The sequence below is a fragment of the Nilaparvata lugens genome, chromosome 12, assembly GCF_014356525.2.
Source record: "Nilaparvata lugens isolate BPH chromosome 12, ASM1435652v1, whole genome shotgun sequence".
Classification (NCBI taxonomy): Eukaryota; Metazoa; Arthropoda; class Insecta; order Hemiptera; family Delphacidae; genus Nilaparvata; species Nilaparvata lugens.
The window spans coordinates 3,445,560-3,466,645 of NC_052515.1; the positions used below are offsets into that span (position 1 = coordinate 3,445,560).

A 21,086-nucleotide genomic window follows, 5' to 3' on the forward strand; every position below is an offset into this window, starting at 1 on the left:
TACGGTCTGTGAATTTCTGCGGTCGGTTTGATTGGCAGCTGATATCTGAGTGCTTCTGAAGCGAACTCACAGATAACGAAAATTGGTAGTCGGCCCAGTTTTTCGTTTATAACTTCTGAACGGTTGGTCGTAGCAGAATTCAGGAGGAATCCAATTTTGTAGACAAGAAAATTCTCTACAAAATCGTTTAGAATAACCCAAAAACTACTAAAAATTAGACGAAGAAGAGAGCTGAAAAAATATAATTGTGGCCGAATTTTCTGAAAATGTTTTGGAAAACAATAGGAAAACAGCCTTGTCGATGGAAAACAGTGCAAGAAGATGAAGAAGAAGAAGAAGAAGAAGAAGAAGAAGAAGAAGAAGAAGAGCAAGTGATCAAGTCAAAATGAGGAGAAAGACAACAGAAAAATTATCAGAGATGAGGAAAATAAGATGTAAGATATAAGAAGAAGATGAGTGGAGAAAGGCGAATAAATAAGCAGTAAAATAGGTGCAGTAATAGTAGGGGAAGAAGATAATAGAGGAGTAGGAGTATGATGAGGAGGATGATGTGGAGGAGTAGGAGGAGGTGGAAGACGAGGTGAAGAAGAAGAAGAAGAAAAAGAAGGAGAAGAAGGAGGAGGAGGAGGAGGAGGAGAAGAAGAAGAAGAAGAAGAAGAAGAAGAAGAAGAAGAAGAAGAAGAAGCAGAAGACTGCCTTCTAAAGAGGATAGCTGGTACCGGCATATTTGATGTAATATTAAATGTTCATTCTCATTTAAGGAAATCAATTATATTTTATTAATTAAGAAATTATAATTTTCAATAATTTCATAATGAATTTTCATAATTAAGATGAAACATTTTGTTAATTAATTCTTAATTCTACATTGTTAAAAGACGGTCTGGCAACAGAGCAAAGCGAGAAAGAGATAGTGTTATCCGCTTTGTTGAATGATAGACAAGAATAGCAATACCATTGCTAATCAAACATTGCCATTAAGACGTGGACCTCATTATAGTCTCCTCAGGACTGATCTCTATAGTGAGGTCCACGGTCGTTATAATGACAGTATTTAATTAACTTTGGTGTTGCTATCCTTGTCTATCATTTGACAAAGCAGGTAGTACGATCATTTTCTAGCTCCGCAACTATGGCAAATCAGTTTTTGACAATGTAGAAATATGATAAATTAAGGCAGAGAATCGACAACGCTGATATCCTATCTTGTCCACTGCCATTTATATTAGACGTAAATTCGATAATAATCTAGTCTAATTCCCACAAAACAGATTCGTTGTCTACTTGTGACATAAAATGAATCTAATTTAAGGAAATCAATAACAATATAAAGCCGTGTCTACACTGAACAAATCTTCGACAAACATGTTTGTTTAAACAGTTTGGGCAAATTTTTATTATGTTTGACAAACAATGTTTGCCCGTGGCCAGTGTGGAGCGCGTCACCGAACAAAATATTTGTGAGGAGAACATGTTTCATGTTTTACAGCTGTCAACACTGTAAATGTTTGGAAAACAATATTTTTTTGTTTGACAAACAATGATTGTCCAAACGTTTTAAAATGTTTGTCCCTGAGCTCCTCAACAAACATGTTTGCCGAACATGTATTCTGAACATTTGTTCAGTGTAGACACGGCTTAATATGAACAGCTTATTTCAGAAAGGGACCTGAGTTAATTTTTATCAATTTTCAGTTTATGCTGGATTCAGTTACAATGGAGGTAGACACATAGTTTAGTGCAGAAAAGAACCCGATTCAATGTCTATATCACAGAGAAATCATATGACACATACTATGTTTATTGCAGAAAGGGACCCAAGTCAGTGACTGAAGTGCTTTTCTGCACTAAAGTAGCAAGATGGTAAACCTGCATCTTGTCCGCTACAGCGCTACAGCTGGTATTATTATTATTTAAGCTTAGAGGTTGGGTATTCTGCATTTTGCAATTAATTCAACAACACTTATTATAAGTCTTTACACTGCTTATTACTATTGTAATTTCAATGTCTCTGAAGTTGATCCGAATACAATACAACTTCCTCAAGCACTAGCTTATACTAATTCAGAAAAGATACCTTTGAAAAATGAAAAAATTGAAGACCTTAAGAAAGCTTTGAAGTATGTCCCTCATGAACATGAGCTTTTTTATCAAAAAATAATAAATTTTTTAGAGCAGAATCAATAGAATATCAAAAAATGTGAAGTTATCTGCTCTTATATCGCTGTATTTGTGTCAAAGTTATGAATAATAAAATGAAATTGAATTTCTTATAGTGAGAGTTGATAATTTTATTGCAGAAAGGTACCTAAGTCCATGAAATACAGGGGACAAAATAGTTTTATAACTAAAACTATCTCATAAAATAGGATATTATGGGTACTAACAGACTTGTACAGATGTAGTTGGCATAAAAAAATCATCAGGTCGAAAAAATTCGGATTTTTCTATCCAGACAGTTTTTTGCAGTTCCTGAAAAATCACTAAAAGTGACTCAGGTCCCTTTCTGAAATAAACTTTCATATAAAATCTCTAATCCCTCATTATAACGTAAACTCATTACAGCAGTATCTACCAGCTAGGTCATTTATTTGACGAGTGCATAAACATCTTTATTTCACCTTACTTCACTTTACTTCACTTTGAACACCTATTCAATTCAGTTTAATATATTTGGTTTATTTTGAGCTTGATGCAGTTCGATGTTTGTTCCTGCCAGTGCTGGAGTCATCAACACGTGTCGCGTCAGGTCTGACCTCCAGCAGCATCTACCAGCTGGGCCACTTCGACGAATGCATCGACATAGAGCTGAAGGGCGAGCAGCTGGATGGAAAGTACTGCTTGGCCACCATCCACTTTGCACCAGACGAGAAGCTCTACCCGGCCTACCATCAACCTGACACCAGTCCCAAATTCAAGGGTCTCGGGCCCTACGATAACGCTTATGATGTGTTCAAGGTACGATCTATTTAGTAATTAATTCAACAACACTTATTATAAGTCTTTACACTGCTTATTACTATTGTAATTTCAATGTCTCTGAAGTTGATCCGAATACAATACAACTTCCTCAAGCACTAGCTTATACTAATTCAGAAAAGATACTTTGAAAAATGAAAAAATTGAAGACCTTAAGAAAGCTTTGAAGTATGTCCCTCATGAACATGAGCTTTTTTATCAAAAAATAATAAATTTTTTAGAGCAGAATCAATAGAATATCAAAAAATGTGAAGTTATCTGCTCTTATATCGCTGTATTTGTGTCAAAGTTATGAATAATAAAATGAAATTGAATTTCTTATAGTGAGAGTTGATAATTTTATTGCAGAAAGGTACCTAAGTCCATGAAATACAGGGGACAAAATAGTTTTATAACTAAAACTATCTCATAAAATAGGATATTATGGGTACTAACAGACTTGTACAGATGTAGTTGGCATAAAAAAATCATCAGGTCGAAAAAATTCGGATTTTTCTATCCAGACAGTTTTTTGCAGTTCCTGAAAAATCACTAAAAGTGACTCAGGTCCCTTTCTGAAATAAACTTTCATATAAAATCTCTAATCCCTCATTATAACGTAAACTCATTACAGCAGTATCTACCAGCTGGGCCATTTATTTGACGAGTGAAAACATCTTTATTTCACCTTACTTCACTTTACTTCACTTTGAACACCTATTCAATTCAGTTTGATATATTTGGTTTATTTTGAGCTTGATGCAGTCAATGTTTGTTCTGCCAGTGCTGGAGTCATCAACACGTGTCGCGTCAGGTCTGACCTCCAGCAGCATCTACCAGCTGGGCCACTTCGACGAATGCATCGACATAGAGCTGAAGGGCGAGCAGCTGGATGGAAAGTACTGCTTGGCCACCATCCACTTTGCACCAGACGAGAAGCTCTACCCGGCCTACCATCAACCTGACACCAGTCCCAAATTCAAGGGTCTCGGGCCCTACGATAACGCTTATGATGTGTTCAAGGTACGATCTATTTAGTAATTACTTTATTAATTTTTTTTAGTTCTGGAGCCCAGAGTGGACATTGGCCTCCTCCACAACATTCCTCCGAATATCTCTATTTTTATCAATCTTCTCCATCTTATTCTTCCATTCATCCTTATACAATCATCCATCCATTTTATTTATTTTATTGACAATCACAAATCATAGTTATAATATTTAATTTGATAGGGAAAAGACAACAGGCATAGCCCAAAACTGACTTCTCCCAAATATTTACAAATATTTTTTATCATAACCCATCCTTATTGCATCATCTCTGATCTTATGAAATTGATCTCTGATTTTGAAATTGTAAAGTGTAAATAAAAGGCATTTATCTATCTATCTATCTTATCCTCTCATCGTATTCTCGGTCTGCCCCTTTCACTTCTCGAGTGAAGTTTCTTTTTGAGCACTATTTTTGGCATTCTGTTTCATTCATCCTAAAAACATCTCCGAATCATCTTAGTCTCTGTGCCTTTATAAAGCGTAAGCCTGACTGTAGCCTGCAATGTAATTAGTTCACTGATTTATTCAGGTGAAAATAATTGGTGGAATAATTGGTTTAATGATGGATTTAATAAGGATTTTCGTTTAATAATAATTACGGTACATATTTTTATTCATTTATTAGTAAATAAGCAGGACTTTGTAGGGCTTTAACGAGTCAACATCCAACCGACTATTTTATCTTCTTCTCAAGGTGGAGATATTTGATATGTAGAGATTAAATAAGAAGGAATTCCATAAAATTTCTATATCTAGTCATAGAATGAAACAAACTTATTAGTACTTAATATCAGGGCACCTAGCTTCGCTCGTTATTTTTATTTATTGATAAACAGAACACAATTATTATTTAAAATGATCGTGTTTTTATATTTTACAACTGGCTATACGTCAGCTTATGAATTTCAGGGATGAGATAATTTGATTTTCCACAGACCGAGTGCGTCTCACTCACTTCCATTGTCCACAGACGACGGAAGTCTCGGCTGTTTTTTCCAAGGATGAATTATCCTTTTAATGTCGTTCAGCGAGTTTTCCCAGGGATGAGACCTAGTGCAATCGAATTTTTATATCATAAATTTACTATGTTCCAAATTTCGTGAAAATCGTTAGAGCCATTTTCAAGATCCGTTGGACATAAATAAATATAAATAACCAAATATAAAAATACAGAAATCGCTCGCTTAACATAATAGAATAAGATATCAGCAGTTATTATCGAAAGCATCCGTTATGATCCAAACAATCGTATAATAGTTTTCTATGATCTAGTGTAAATTCTATCGGCTTCTGTTTGTCCTGAAATGATTTTGATTTCGATTTGCAGCCGTCACCCGATCTCTCCCGCAGACGACGTGACAAGGTGTTCTGGTCAGTGTGTGTACCCTCCTCGTGTACAGCCGCCGATGTGTTGGAGTCTATGAATGCCCTCGTCAAGGACAACCTGGCCCAGCATGGACTCCAGGTCAACATATCGCTTCCCAACGAAATGTGCTACGCTAGACGCGAGGATCCTCCGTTCAGTCTCGGCTTTTTCATTGTGCTGTGAGTATCAAAAATATAGAAAGTTAGTATGTTTCACAGATAGTTAGTTTCAAGAAAGATAGTTTCATAAAGTAGAGAAAAGATAGAATAAGAAAGTATCCAACGGTCTGTAGAATTCATTCAAAGTTTGGAAGTTTTGCATCAAATTTTGGTGTTGTGTATCAAGTTGAGATGATACTGTATCATATTGTCTTGATACTGTATAATGTATGGTGATACTGTACATTCTGTGGTGATACTGTATCATTTATGGTGATACCATAGAGAAAAGATAGCATGTGTAAAAAGATAATCCCATGGTTTGTAGAATACATTCAAAGTTTGGAAGTTTTGCATCAAATTTTAGTGTTGTGTATCAAGTTGAGATGACACAGTATCATACTGTGTTGATACTGTATCACTTATGGTGATTCTATTCATTTAGTAGGTACAGTATATTCTGCAGTGTAATATTGTATAATTTTTTAACTGTTGTCCTGTTGCACACACATCTATTGAACTTAACAACCGTAATTTGACGTCATCGCATTTTCGGCCACAGTCATTTCACGACGGTTACATTTAATTGACATCCGTGCAACCAGACTTATATTCTTGCCTTATTTGAATGTGTTTGTCTTATTTGAATGTTTTTTCCACCAGAGCTGTACTGGGTGTACTATTCCTAATTGTTGTTCATGCAACCTGGATGGATATGTTCTACTACCAGAGTGGAAGAGAGCATTCGAAGAAATGGAGTAAGTGAGAAATATCACTTATAATTTACATTACATTTATTTGTAAACTTATGACTATATTCATTTGTTTCTCGAGCATATATTATACATTACACTACTGCACAAAGTAGAAGGAATCTATCTTCTGTGTACTGCCGTGTATATTATAAGTTACCCAGATTATACAGTTGATAGATTTGAACAGAGAATTAGAGTAGAGTATTACAGGTCGATTAATGACTCTTGGGGCCGGCTTCCGAGCTCGGAATTTACCCAAGTTCTAGACTTTAAACAGCTGGAGTCAGAAAATTGGCTTTCCGAAACGGGGCGCAGTCGCAGTCATTGTCAAAGTCACGTTTGAATCAAATTTCGAAAAACTAGAAAATTGAACACAATATGAAATTAAGAGAAAATAGTGTAGTTTCAGCTATTTTTAATTATTTAGGATTGTTTCATTTCGTCAAGGAAAAACGTTTCCAATTATAGAAATGAGAAAATAAAGATTATCATAAAAACTGCGACTACGCCCCGTTTCGGAAAGCCAATTTTCTGATTCCAGCTGCTTAAAGTCTAGAACTTAGCTAGATCCCGAGCTCGGGAACCGGCTCTCAATGGAGTACAGCTTGCGAGCTGCTTGTCGCTTTATATAGAGGGTTGAGAGATCTATCGGGTAGAGCGTCATTATCCAAATCTGGAGCAGTACTATAAATATATAGTATCATTCAGAGACAGGGAGTCATCAGGCTTTCTGCTATCGGAAGTATTAAAAGTGTAGGGTGCGTAATCCTATTATATTAAGGGAGCAATTTCTGTATGTATCTGGTTATTTTTATATCTGGCTATTTTTATATCTGGTTATTTTTATATCTGGCTATTTTTATATCTGGTTATTTATGTTTTACGGATCTCGAAAACGGCTCTAACGATTTTCACGATATTTGGAACATAGTAGGTTAATGATATAAAAAAGATTCGATTGCACTAGGTCTCATTCTTTGGAAAACTCGCTGAACGACATTAAAAGGATAATCCATCCTTGGAAAACAAATGATAATTTCGTCGTCTTTTGATAACAGAAGATGCGTGTGCATGTGTGGGAGAAAGACAGAATTATTTCCAGCTGTGTAATCATAATCAATCAGCAAGAAATTTTATCTAGCTAGACAATTTAATCGATTTGATCAACATAATCTGATTTGTTGACATGACATGATAATCCTCCTAAACTAGAGTATATCATAATTTTCAAAGTTGATCATTATTTGACAATTTCTAGTGATTAGTAAGTGTTATTTTGTTATTTAGTTTGGTTTGTATATAATCTAAATTATATTTTTTTTTGTTTTCAAATGTTTAAACAGAAAATTGAACCTGAATTCAAGTGTATGAAACATAACCTACCTTCTGGACTATTTATAGTGTATACATCAAAATTCGGGAAGGAAACAGTTTTGGGCTGTGCTGTTAGTACTTCCCCAATCATTTTAAAGAATTGTGTTTGGTTTATCAAAAGTCAATAAATAAATAACGAGCGAAGCTCGGTGCCCCGATATTTATGTTTTAGAGTAGGACCTGACTCCAAAAACAGAGAATTGAGAATATCTAGACCCATTAGAGATCAAAGATAGGGGTTCAATGTTCACTTCAATCAAAACAAGTTCTATTCAGAACTGTTTTGTAAAATTTTAAATATTAAAATCTGTTGAATTGAAGAGTTTCGGAAAATCCTCTACTTTCCACAGTGTTGTTTAATTGTCTCGTTTGTGATTTTTCCAGGGAAATTCCTGAAGCCGTTTTCCGCCTACACAAACATGACAAAGTTGATAACAGCCAATCCGGATCGAGAGTTTTCCGAGTTCCATTACTGCAAACTGTTTGCGATGGCCTGTGTCATTTCCGGACATCGACAGATGTTTCTGCATGGACCCACCCCTAGTGAGAACCCCGGCTGGCTAGAATGGGTAATTAATGGAGAACATGCTCCTTAGGATATCAATAATTAGATTATTTCTTTCTGAGGAATATTAGATGATGCTTTTGAAAATATTTGTTTAAAGTGTAAACACACGTACTCTCTCACTAGGGTTGTGTGGCAGGAAGGACCTAGAGTCCTAATTCCGCTCTAATGGAGGCAATCATTCATTTCAAATCAAACAAACTATCACTCTCTCTCTCTCTCTCTCTCTCTCTCTCTTCTCTCTCTCTCTCTCTCTCTCTCTTTAAGAGTTGTGCGGCAGAGAGGACCTAGAGTCCTAAATCCGCCCTGATAAAGGTATATTACAATCAATCAATCTCTCTCTCCCCCCCTCACTCTCACTCTCTCTTTTGGTAGAGAGTTAGTGGGAAGGATATTATTTTTTAATATTCTTTCCGAAGAATGGACATTGATATGTACAAAGCTCCGCCAATTTATGTAGATACATAACAATATAATTATCTTTAGTTATTATATTACAAATTCCTTTTTCATATCATATACAGTTCAATAATTATTCTCTTAGTCTATATTATGTAAATTCATCTATGATTTTGCTGTATTGTAACCTATTATATATAAGTGTATAAGCTAGTATATATTGTAATCTACATAAATAAAGTACTCAATCGATCAATCTCTCTCTCTCTCTCCCTCTCTCTCTTTCTCTTTGGTAATTAATGGGGAGAATATTACAGGATATCTTTGGCCATGAATGGGCGCTTAGATGTTAAAACATTAAGGCGAAATAAAGACGATATTGTAAGTTCCACCTGATCTATTTGAGCCAAACTAGAGTCTCAATGAGGAATCATAGTCAGTGGTACTTTTTTGGTTTCACTGACCAGTCTAATAAGTCTAACCAAAAAATACCATTGATGATGATTTCTCAAGTGCATTAAAACTTCCGTTTGCCTCAAATAAATCAGGTGGAACTTACAATATCGTTTTTATTTCACCTTAATACATAGAAATTCCACATTATCTCTCTCTGTTCATAGTGTAGTTGTAGATTCTCAATCCAGTTTTTAATAAATTTTCAATGTTTGCAGACCTACTCCTACTTCTTAGTGGCGTTCTCAGTGAACGGTGGGGTTCTCGTCGATGTGTTCTTCTTCCTGAGTGGCTTCCTAACCTGCCACTACATCTACATGGAACTGGAGAAGCGGAAACGACTGAATCTAGTCGCCATAATCATCAACCGCTGGATCAGGATTGTGCCAGTCTACATGTTCGTGATAGCAGTGTATGCGTGGGTGTTGCCCTACACGGGAGATGGTCCTCTATGGAAAGCACGAATTGGAGTCGAATCTGAGAGATGTGTCAACAACTGGTGGGTGAACCTGTTGTTCATCAACAACTATATCAACCCCGAACAACAGGTAAACAACTGCAACAACAGTTTTGTGTAGTTGAGAAGTTGATATTGTGGTAATTATTCATATTGAATGAAAAAGACTAAGAAATTGTCAAAAACCACAGATTTATTGATACTTAGAAATACTGGGTTTTATTATTATTCATATTGAATGGAAAAGACTAAGAAATTGTCAAAAACCACAGATTTATTGAAAGTTAGGAAGACCGGTTTCGGTTATTACACCATTGTCAATCTCTGATAAACTGTGGTTTCTGTGGTCAAAAATCTGTGGTTTTTGACAATTTCTTAGTCTTTTTCAAACTGGAAAAACAGTTTTGTCAACTCCACTTTTATTGATTCTAATCTATAGTGAGGTCCACGTTATAATGGCAGTATTTGATTAACATTGGTGTTGCTAGTTGCTATCCTTGTTTATATCATCTTTGTACCAAAATTGGTGTTGCTATCCTTGTCCATCATCTTTGTACCATCTTCTTCCTATAGTGAGGTCCACGTTATAATGGCAGTATTTGATTAACATTGGTGTTGCTATCCTTGTCTATCATTCGACAAAGCATATAGCGAATGTATCAAATCATGGTGTTGTGTATCACATTGAGATGATGCTGAATCATATTGGTTTGATACTGTATCATAAGTGGTGATACTGTATCATATTATGCTGATACTATAATATCATGTTGTGGTTGTTCTTGTTCTATAGTGAGGTCCACGTTATAATGGCAGTATTTGATTAAAATTGGTGTTGCTATCCTTGTCTATCATTCGACAAAGCAGATAGCGAATGTATCAAATCATGGTGTTGTGTATCAAATTGAGATGATACTGTATGTGTGGCGATACTGTATCATTTGTGGTGATACTGTATCATACTGTGCTGACACTGTATCATGCTGTTCTTGTTCTATAGTGAGTTCTGTAGTTCTTGTCTATCATTTAATTATTTTTGAATTAAATTAATTTTTTGTTTGATTCAAAAGACTAGATATTCTCTCTATACTAGATACCAACCCCTATAGTTAGGTCCACGTTATAATGGCAGTATTTTATTTATTTATTTACAAATGACACTAATGTAATAACATTGAAAGATGAAAGAATAAGGTAGTCCTTGTGCTACTTTTCTTCCAAATTTATAAGTGACAAAGTACAAGATAAGGTTAGAATTTCGCGTGTACAATTTTTATAAAATTTTAGTCCAAAATAAACATTAAAACTCTAAATTTTGAATTTAGATGGCTTGAATTGATAAATTAATTAGATATATTCCACCCAATTGCCACTTGAAGCACAAATAATGCGAATTACTCCCATGTGATATGACTAAATATTTGATTACAAAGGAAATACAACTCTAAAGCTGCGTTTACACCAAAGTTATTAACGAGATGTTAATATAACTTAATTTTTATAGATTCTATTAGATTGAACATAACTTATCATACACATGATGGACATAGTCTATGTGTTTGCCAAGTTCCGTTCAATCTAATATAATCTATAAAGATTGAGTTATTAACATTTTGTTAATAACTTTGTCTATCATTCGAAAAAACAGATAGCACTATCCTTTTCTAGCTCTAGAACCTGTTGTTCTTCTTGAGCTTCTTGCTTGTGTGTGAGTAATAGAAAGTGCGAGGGTGATTTTATGAGATCCATGCCCTCGGTGGGATTCGACCCACGAACCCACTAGAAGACTGAAGGATGCAACGCCTTAGTCGTCGCTGCTATCCTTGCCAGCTATAAATAAACGAGAAATTAATAATAACTCCACTTTTATAAATTCAAGAATCAATAGGATTGCAGTTTCGTGTTGAAACTAACACATCTCCAGATGTAATTTTTCATCTCTTGTCATCGGAATAAAAAATCCGTACTGTACAGGTACTACAGCTAAAAAATGTTCAGCAAACATGTTTGTTGAGAGGCTCAGGGACAAACATTTTCAAAAGTTTGAACAATCATTGTTTGTCAAACAAAAAATTACTGTTTTTCCAAACATTTACAGTGTTGACAGCTGTAAAACATAAAACCTGTTCTCCCCACTTACAATATTCTGTTTGGTGACGCGCCCACACTGGCCACGGGCAAACATTGTTTGTCAATCATAATAAAATTTGCCCAAACTGTTTCAACAAACATGTTTGTCGAACATTTGTTCAGTGTAGACACGGCTTAATTTGATTAATCGATCTATTCAATTTTATAATATTCTACTCAAGTATAGACCTACCGGTAGTGTATGTCTAGAGTTTTATCCATAGGAGGATGTATGCCTCTATCCTCTATAGCAGAGCTCTCCAACCTACGGCCCGCGGGCGACATCCGGCCCGCGGATGGATTTTGTCCGGCCCGCCAAGAGTTATTGCAACAGATTTTTAAAAATATATATTTATTCACATTTTTGACAACAAATGTGAGTTCAGTACTCTTCTCTTACTAGCCACTCAAGTGTAAAATTAGCTGTAAACAAGCAGCGATCAACCATTGTGAGATATTAGCAAATGGTCTGCACGGACTGTACATGTCCCTGTTTGAACGCTACAAAGAAGGTAACCTACTTTCATTTTACAGTTCTCTCCCAGAAAAAGACTTTGAAATATAAAAAAACCATGCTCAAGCTATGTTTTCTCTTTTTTAGATCTACCTACAAGTGTGAGCAGACATTTTCAAAAATGAAGTTTGATAAATTCAAATACTTTCTTGTCAGATGAACATTTGAAATCAATTTTAATGATCGGAACCACAAAGTTTGATCCTAAATGGGCGGACAATTCAAGTGGAGAACAAATTCTCACTAAAAATGAGTACCAATTCTCTTTTAACATGGTAACTTTTTAAAAATTCATGCATTGTCAAGTTTTCTTACGAGCTTTTCACACTCAATAAATTGGACTTTGTATTAAAATGAAATTAATTGGTTTGTTTCTTCCTACTTAAACATACTTAAAACTCCTCATATTATAATTATAATAATTGTACACCCCCCAAATCCCCCGTCGTGTGTGTCCCCACAAGTCAAATTCACTTACATCCTTGTTATTGGCCCTCTAAGCCTCCCAAGAATTAACAATGTGGCCCTTGGATAAAAAAGGTTGGAGAGCCCTGCTCTATAGAGAAGGTGGCAAGGCAGAGGATCGGCAACAATATTCTCCTATCTTTCTCCACTACCATGAACCTGTCATGGTAACACTATCATTAAACATCGTCTCCTCTCCACTATCATTAAATATGAAACACTCTACAGCTGAATTTATTTCGTCTGTACAGTAAGTTGATAGTTTGTTTTGTTTGGCAGTGTATGGTGCAAGCGTGGTACCTGGCATGTGACATGCACTTCTTCATAGTTGGCTCCCTGATCGTGTACGCGGCGTGGAAGTGGAAGGGGGCCGGCAACCTCATCATGTGGGGATCCCTAGCTATTGCCTGCATCATACCCGGCTACGTCACCTACAAAAATAACTACTGGGGAGTTATTCTTCATTATAACAGGTATGATAAGTCTGGAATTGATCGTTTCTGTTATTATAGTGAATAGCTAGCTTTAACAGATAATCTAAAAATTCTTGAGACTTTCCATTGTTATACAGACAACAGGTATAAAGCCAGTTATACACACACATCGACTTTTAGGCTCAACTCACACTTACGCTACTCAGGTCGAGAAGAGACTAGTGGAGAGCATGTGTTTTCAAATGGTGACGTCGCGGAGACTAGAATCGGCTGGTCTGAGTGTCACCATTTGGAAACACATGCTCTCCACTAGAGTCGAGTCTCTTCTCGACCTGAGTCGCGTACGTGTGCGTTGAGCCTCAAGGTGCGTACAGAAATACGCGCCGAGAACATGAGCAATTCACTTTTAATCAGCTGACTATATCTGTATTTTTACAGAAACGGTATAAAATATAGATATAAAAAGCTTGGCATCAGCTGATTAAAAGTAAAATGCTCATGTTCGCGGCGCGTAAATCTGTACGCACCTTTAGACGTACGATTTTTGCCGTCCTGATGAATTCTATTAGATTAAACAGATGATGTTTGTCTTGTCAGATTCCGTTTAATCTGATAGAATTCATAAAGACGGCAAAAATCGTACGTCCAAAAATCGATGTGTGTGTAGCTGGCTTAAAACGCATTTTAATTTGTTATAACGATCAACAATTGATTCAATTAGCGCAGTTGAAGTTATTGAAGCGTGAATCGCAGACAATACAGTAATCGACCAATATAATAATCGACAATAATTAAATATGCTTAGCGAAACAGTCAAATTTGGAACATAAGCGCCCTGTAACATATGAGATATCTATATGCTATTTTCTATCTACCTATGAAACGGTATCTACATAAATTCTGTAATTGTATCTACATAAATTCAAGATAGTTTGAACACATCAATGTCCCCTCTTGGAAAACTATATTATTGTAGTAACCTTAGACCAGTTATAGAATAGACACGGCTCATTGTATATTCATACTGAAAGTCGATGAACCCAACATCTACAGCCAAATCCGCCCATCTTGACGTCACGCATCGTAAAGAAATTATAGAAAACTTTTTTGAGTTTTTGTGTAAGTGTTTGTGGTGTTTAACTTACATTGTTGTTGAACAATGCATTGTTGTGAGCTTGGTTGTGACGTCAAGATGGGTGGATTTGGCAGTAGATGTTGGCTTCAGAGGCTAGACTTCCCAGCGTGTCTATTCTATAACTGGTCTAAGGTAGTAACGATATCATTCCCATTTTACTATATTATTGTAGTAACGATATCCTATCCATCTTTTTTCATGAAATATGATAGTAATAATTTTAATCTTATAGATTGACTAAACAATTATCAGTCTCTCATACAATAATTATAATAGTGATAAGATAATATTGTCTCTCAAAGAGAGAGATAATATTGTCTCTCATACAATAATTATTTTCATGGCAAGTTAATAAATTTTAATTTTAAAATTGTTTGATTTTCAGTTTGTTCGTGGACCCTGTGAAGACAGAGCACTTCATTTCAATGTACATGCCCAGTCATACGAGGTTCGGCCCATATGTAGTGGGAATGATTGGCGCCTACACTATGACCAAACTCAAGGAGAAGGAGTACAAGTTCTCCCTCGTAAGTAGAGAGTTTTGCTCATATAATTTCACTAGCCTTCAGACTCGCTTCGCTCGCCATATCCGTCTAGCCAGGGGGCTTCGCCCCCTGGACCCCCGTGGATAAACAGGCTCGCTTCGCTCGCCATATCAGGCGATATAATATTCTCAGGAATAGCTCTGATTGAAGTAGCAGTGCCCAATCAATTTTTCCGCGATGAATGCATTTCAATCTTCAACATGGTGCCAACCTAACAAAGTCAACTCAACTTAATGCCAACCTGACAAAATTATTAATTTAGTTACCAGTTAACAACTGTTTCGAAGAGGTACTCTCTCTAGATTATAGTTCTATATTAACATAATTATGGTATGGACATTTTTCAATTATAATTAAGAGATTGGAATAAGAAGAATAGGCTATACATGCTAAAAGACGAACTTTAAACCCTTAAAAACCACCCTTAGAGTTAAAATATTGCCAAAAGATTTCTTAGTGCGCCTCTAAAGGGCCAACTAAACATACCTACCAAATTTGAACGTTTTTGGTCCGGTAGATTTTTAGTTCTGCGAGTGAGTGAGTGAGTGAGTGAGTGAGTGAGTGAGTGAGTGAGTCAGTCAGTCAGTCAGTGAGTGCCATTCCGCTTTTATATAAATAGATTGAAGATTGATTCACTAAACTCAGTCATATTACACGAGTCATGTACCTATCATATCATCAGTTGATTCACTCATTTCAATTATGATACGTGAAAAATGAGATAAATACTGTGAAAAGAAGAAGAAGACTGGAGAAGGAAAATATAAGAAGAAAAGAGTATTAAGCCTATTAGTTCAAAATATATAGTAGGTACAAACATTATAGGCTAATAATACAGCTCCAGATGGCGTATACCTTGAGTAAACTGAAATATGTTTCTCTCTGTGAGAATTCCAGTCTCAACAGAATTCCTCAACGGCACCGCACAACACGACAGAACAGGAAGCTCCCCGATTGGTTGATTCCCATAAAGGTCCACATCTAAAGTCCTCCCTCATATTTCAAATTATCAAGATATCAAATCGTAATTTTCTTCATATAACATTCATCCATTTATGTAACACACGAAACTGATGTGAAAACATTAGCAGATAAAATACTAAAGCCGCGTTTACACCAAAGTTATTAACAAAATATCAATAACTTAATTTTTATAGATTCTATTAGATTGAACGGAACTTGACAAAACATATGTTCTTCATGTGTATGATAAGTTATGTTCAATCGAATAGAATCTATAAAAATAGTTATGTTCAATCGAATAGAATCTATAAAAATAGTTATGTTCAATCGAATACAATCTATAAAATTAAGTTATTAACATTTTGTTAATAGCTTTGGTGTAAACGCGGACTTAAGGCATCCTAGTGTTTATTTTTCTCCCAAATTTAGGTCATGTCACATTCTATTATTAATGTTTCCTTGTATGTTTGTTTACAGCCAGTGATAATAATCGGCTCTATGATTGGCGCATTCCTATCAGCTGGTACCCTGGTGTCGGGCTACCTGTTCTACATCAGAGACCGGCCCTATGATCTGTGGGAAAACGTGTTGTATGGAGCTCTCCACAGATCCGTCTGGTCGGCCGGCATTGTCTGGTTCTTTGTCGTCGAAATATCTCCGGATATGGTGAGATTATATTATGAATTTGAAGTTAGTATCAGAATAATTATTATTTTACGAAAATCCTAATTAAATGCTGTAAATCACCCCGAAGACTTCTGCTACAGCAAACATTGACAACAGGGTTAACAGCTAGATGGAAATTCGATGAGAACTACTATCCAAAAAGTATTTGCCAGCCCGGGAATCGAACCCGGTACCTCCTAATTGACAGTCAGGAATGCTTACCCTCACACCAAACTGCTGACAATCTCTGGATAGCAGCGCTCATTTTATACGAAGCCATAGCGGCCAACCAGTCTACCAAATGCAATCTCTATTTAATTCATCTATAGATTTAGTATCAGAAGTTAGTAGAAGTTAGTTAGTATTATGTATCTTATTTCAGTATTAAGATAACGTTTCTTTTTTTTTAATTGCTGTGACCTCAGGGCTGGGAAAACTAGATGGGTAGTTTAATTATTTAATTGACTTGGCATACACTGTTGGAGCTATGTTCAAATTATACAGTTTCACATGACAAAATAATGAATAATTTAGGTATCATATCAATACCAGTCGACTGTTGATATATTCGATAAAAATCTATTAATGACTAGCTGGCCCGGCGAACTTCATACCGCCAAATAGTTGAATGCATATCATTACAAACTTTAGCGCACCCCTGAGGAGGCGTGATGCGGCATTTTATTTACATAGATAATTTTTCAACTGCAAAATAAATAATTTACTGAAAATCAATTAATTCTGAACACCGAAGACAGCACAATTACGGTATTCGAAACAAAGCAATGTCTTTAGAGCATGTAAGTCTTTAATCTGAGGCCGCACTGCTGGATGGTTACACACAAAACAGTCATTTTTTTTAGCCGGGGCGTGTTAAGAATAAAATACATGGGCGGTTATGGAGCAGCACACACTTTTGCCTACTATCTACCGACGGCTGTTGTATGAAGCAAAGATTATAACAGCTGATTTCTATTTCTGTGTGTGGCCAGCTCACAAATCTTCTTCCATAAGGATTACATGTAAACTTTGAAGGACTGTAGGAAAGACTCCTGAAATCGGATTATAAATTTGATAGCCCATAAACCTGGTCCTAAACTACCTACATAATGACATAACTAAAAAAATCAACTAATTCGGTGCACACATAAAAAAGTTATTGAATGTCAAAATTTGAGGCTTGATTTTTATTTATATAGATGATAATACAAAAAGTTCACCAGAGATAGACAATAATATGGAGGAACTAATAAAACCAGTATTTTTCTATTTCAATAAATTAATGGATGTGACAAGTTTCTTATTCTAGATACAATAAGGATAAAGATAATTCAGTAGTCTCATGAAGTATCTATTATGAAGGAATCAGCTTTCTGAGGTTTCAAGTTGTCATTGTTGACAACTTCAATAATTCTTTAAATCTAGATACAATACCGTAACGATTAAGGTAATTTAGTACAGATAAAGTATTATAAGGACCATCTTCTTGTTGTTTTAAGAACTTCGAGTTTCTTATTCTAGATAAAATAACGATTAAGGTAATTCAGTGCTGAAGAAATCTTTTGAAATTAAAACCATTTTTCTGTCGTCTTAGGTATTTTGTACGACGTCTTCAAGCACCCGTTCCTGACGGCGTTTGGACGTCTCACCTACTGTGCCTACCTGGTGCACGTTCTACCTCAACTCATTCAGACCTCCACAACACGACTGCCAGAATATGTTGACATGAAGAGAATGGTCAGTAAATTACAAGATTCATCCTCATTCATGAAGCGATTCGTCCTCTCATTCATTGATTCAATCGTAAACCATTCGTTAATAGAATTTTTGAGATCATTTGGAAAGGTTGTCCATTCATTGATTGGTCCACATGAACATTCATTCACAATAACTGAAGATATTTTTTTTCGTCATGATACTGTTCTATATACGGTAATTGTATTATAATAATTTTGAGATCATTAAGAAAGGTTGTCCATTCATTGATTTGTCCACATGAACATTCATTCACAATAACTGAAGATATTTTTTTTCGTCATGATACTGTTCTATATACGGTAATTGTATTATAATAATATTGTAAAACATGTCAGTGTTGTGAATAAATTTATATTTCAATTTTCACAAGCAATCGTACCGTACACATAGGGATGTCAATCCCGGGACTGATTTCCAATCCCGGTATTTCGGGATTATCTAATATCAATCCCGGGATCCCGGGATAGGCAAAATCAGTTTAATGCATTTTAACCAATTGTTCCACCTCAATTACATGTTCAGTAACAATGTGTGGAGATGAGAAAGGGCTTATTATAGAGGGAGAGGATATTATTGAAATGGAAAAATACTATTAAAATTAAACATTCTATTCCTATAATGTTTTCAAGATTAGGAGTTACTTTTTTCAAAAGCTGAACCACTACTAAATGAAATTTTAATTGTAGAGCCTACTTTATTCACTTCAACTAGATACAGTATTCTACTTATGATAGAGAAAAAGAAGATATGAGGGATAATTAGACAGAGAGTGAGTAGATCCCGGGATTGACATCCCTACGTAGACAGTTCATTAGATTGAAGATACTCGACGATTTATAGATTCAATCGAACACAATTCATTAAGTGAGTGTTGACAAAGGACTTAGTGTCCGAAAGCGCTCCACAAATATGAGTAGAAGCTAATAGCTTTTATTTATAAATACCTGACTGCTATGTCGTAATTTAGTTGTTCAAAAGTGATCATTAAGTGAATTATTGACTAATTAAGAGATTGATTGATTGATTAGCTGTCTCCTTTATTAAAATCCTAGGAGGGCGAAGTTAGGGGCGCAGCCGGCCCTCTCTTACACTTAACCCTCAAAGAGAGAGATTTATTGGAAAAGAACAAAACTCTTGGGCATTATATTTTCACTGTCACTGATTATGTTCGATTCTGACATCAGTGAATGTGTACAGTACAGTGATAATATTATTCCCATTATCTCTAATGGGACTATTCATATACCCGCTCAGTGGGAAAATATTCCAAGTATAACTCATGGGAGTTATCCAAAAATAAAAATGAATATGAGATTTTAAATTCACTAGGAATATGAATATAAATTCAATATGAATATGAGATTTTAAATTCACTAGGAAGAGACTGTAATTATTTTCACAATATTGAAAAACAATATTTTCAATCATTATAATATACCGTACGGGAGTTTATGATTTTAATCGATCAATTTGATTATACCAATCTATAAACTGATAAGTTTGGTATGTTTTCCATCCAGAAATTAAGTTATCAATCATGATATTAAACAAAAATTCAAATTAAATGCTGTAAATCACCCCGAAAACTTCTGCTACTGCAAATATTGACAACAGAGTAAACATTGACAACTTTTGCTACTGTAAATATTGACAACAGAACCCTGATTCAATAGTACACCATTCGTTAATAGGATTATTGAGATTAATAATCGATGGAGAAAATAATTGATGGATTTTCGTTTAATAATAATATTATTAATTCATTTGAATAATTGAAATATGTCAGTGATGATGATATCGAGTACCCTGGCTGGCTCAGGTCTGGTGTCAGAGTTTTCAGGTCGCAACTGATCAATTTCAGGGCCTCTGACATGACCTAACGACTGTTTTTTAGGCAGCCGGGACCGACGGCTTAACGTGTCCATCCGAAACACGTAATATTATTATAAATATCTCAGTAATTTTCAGCTTTCAATTAGCGTACGTTAATAATAATTGATTTACAGCATTTAATTTGAATTTTCGATCAATAATAATTTATTGTGTTTTCTAATTGAATTTCTTTGCGTTATTAAGGTATGGTACTCGATGGGTGACTTCACATACGCCTACATCTTTGCACTATTCTTGAACCTGTTGTTTGAGGCACCTCTTGAGAGAGTGCAGAAGAAAGTGCTCAAGAGGATGGTCAGAAGTAAGTAGTCCCAAGTACTGTATTATTCTATTAAATTATAATAGGAAATTAATTTTTCTTCCAATTTCAATTGAAATAGAATATCAAAATGAAGGTTTCCTGTAAAATGTGGTCCTTTTCGAAGACAATTGCAATATTCATCATGATTATTTTGAATCAATTCTCTATATTTTATTCAATTTAATATTTTTTCAATAATTTAAATCCAATAAACTCTATCAAATAAATTAGTAAGAACACAATATACTGGTATGTTGCCCTTTCCAAATCAAATACACAGAGAACGAGAATCCTTCTTAATTTATGTCGAATAGTAGTTTTTTAGCATTGTCTTGAGTTGTTGACTTCTGTGCCAATGAAACCAGATATAAGTAGAAAAGATAGCATATTATCATAGCCACCTCAAGACCCATACAAGGCTACGATATAGCAACGTCGCAGTGTAGGCCTGGAATTTAATACATGTTTGGTGAAAAAGATTTAAAAAAATACCAGCTGATCTTTTCCACTAATCATGTATTAAATTCCAGGTCTACACTGCGACGTTGCTATATCGTAGGCCTTGTATTAGAGATGGCTATGATATTATCAACTTGTAATCTATATGCAAAGACCTTAAAGATATCTCTTTAAGTTCTTTGTCTATATGGTATATCTGTGTTTCTGTCTATATACACTGTGTTTCTACGTAGACTACAACAGAGTTCTTATGAATATAGATATATGTAGATATATTTTATTCTT

General features: G+C 35.2%; 1 protein-coding gene across 1 annotated transcript in view; it reads left to right on the top strand.

Annotated features, from left to right (window-relative positions):
* The window catches only part of LOC111059332 (nose resistant to fluoxetine protein 6), a 43,978-nt gene that overhangs the window by 20,196 nt on the left and 2,696 nt on the right, over positions 1–21,086 (top strand). Inside the window, exons 4-14 of the mRNA XM_039439424.1 lie at positions 2,720–2,958; positions 3,724–3,981; positions 5,339–5,556; positions 6,199–6,293; positions 8,049–8,233; positions 9,300–9,629; positions 12,927–13,120; positions 14,602–14,743; positions 16,202–16,390; positions 18,008–18,127; positions 20,225–20,342. Of these exons, the coding sequence (XP_039295358.1) occupies positions 2,720–2,958; positions 3,724–3,981; positions 5,339–5,556; positions 6,199–6,293; positions 8,049–8,233; positions 9,300–9,629; positions 12,927–13,120; positions 14,602–14,743; positions 16,202–16,390; positions 18,008–18,127; positions 20,225–20,342 (2,088 nt within the window). The remainder of the gene's footprint in view (positions 1–2,719; positions 2,959–3,723; positions 3,982–5,338; positions 5,557–6,198; positions 6,294–8,048; positions 8,234–9,299; positions 9,630–12,926; positions 13,121–14,601; positions 14,744–16,201; positions 16,391–18,007; positions 18,128–20,224; positions 20,343–21,086) is intronic.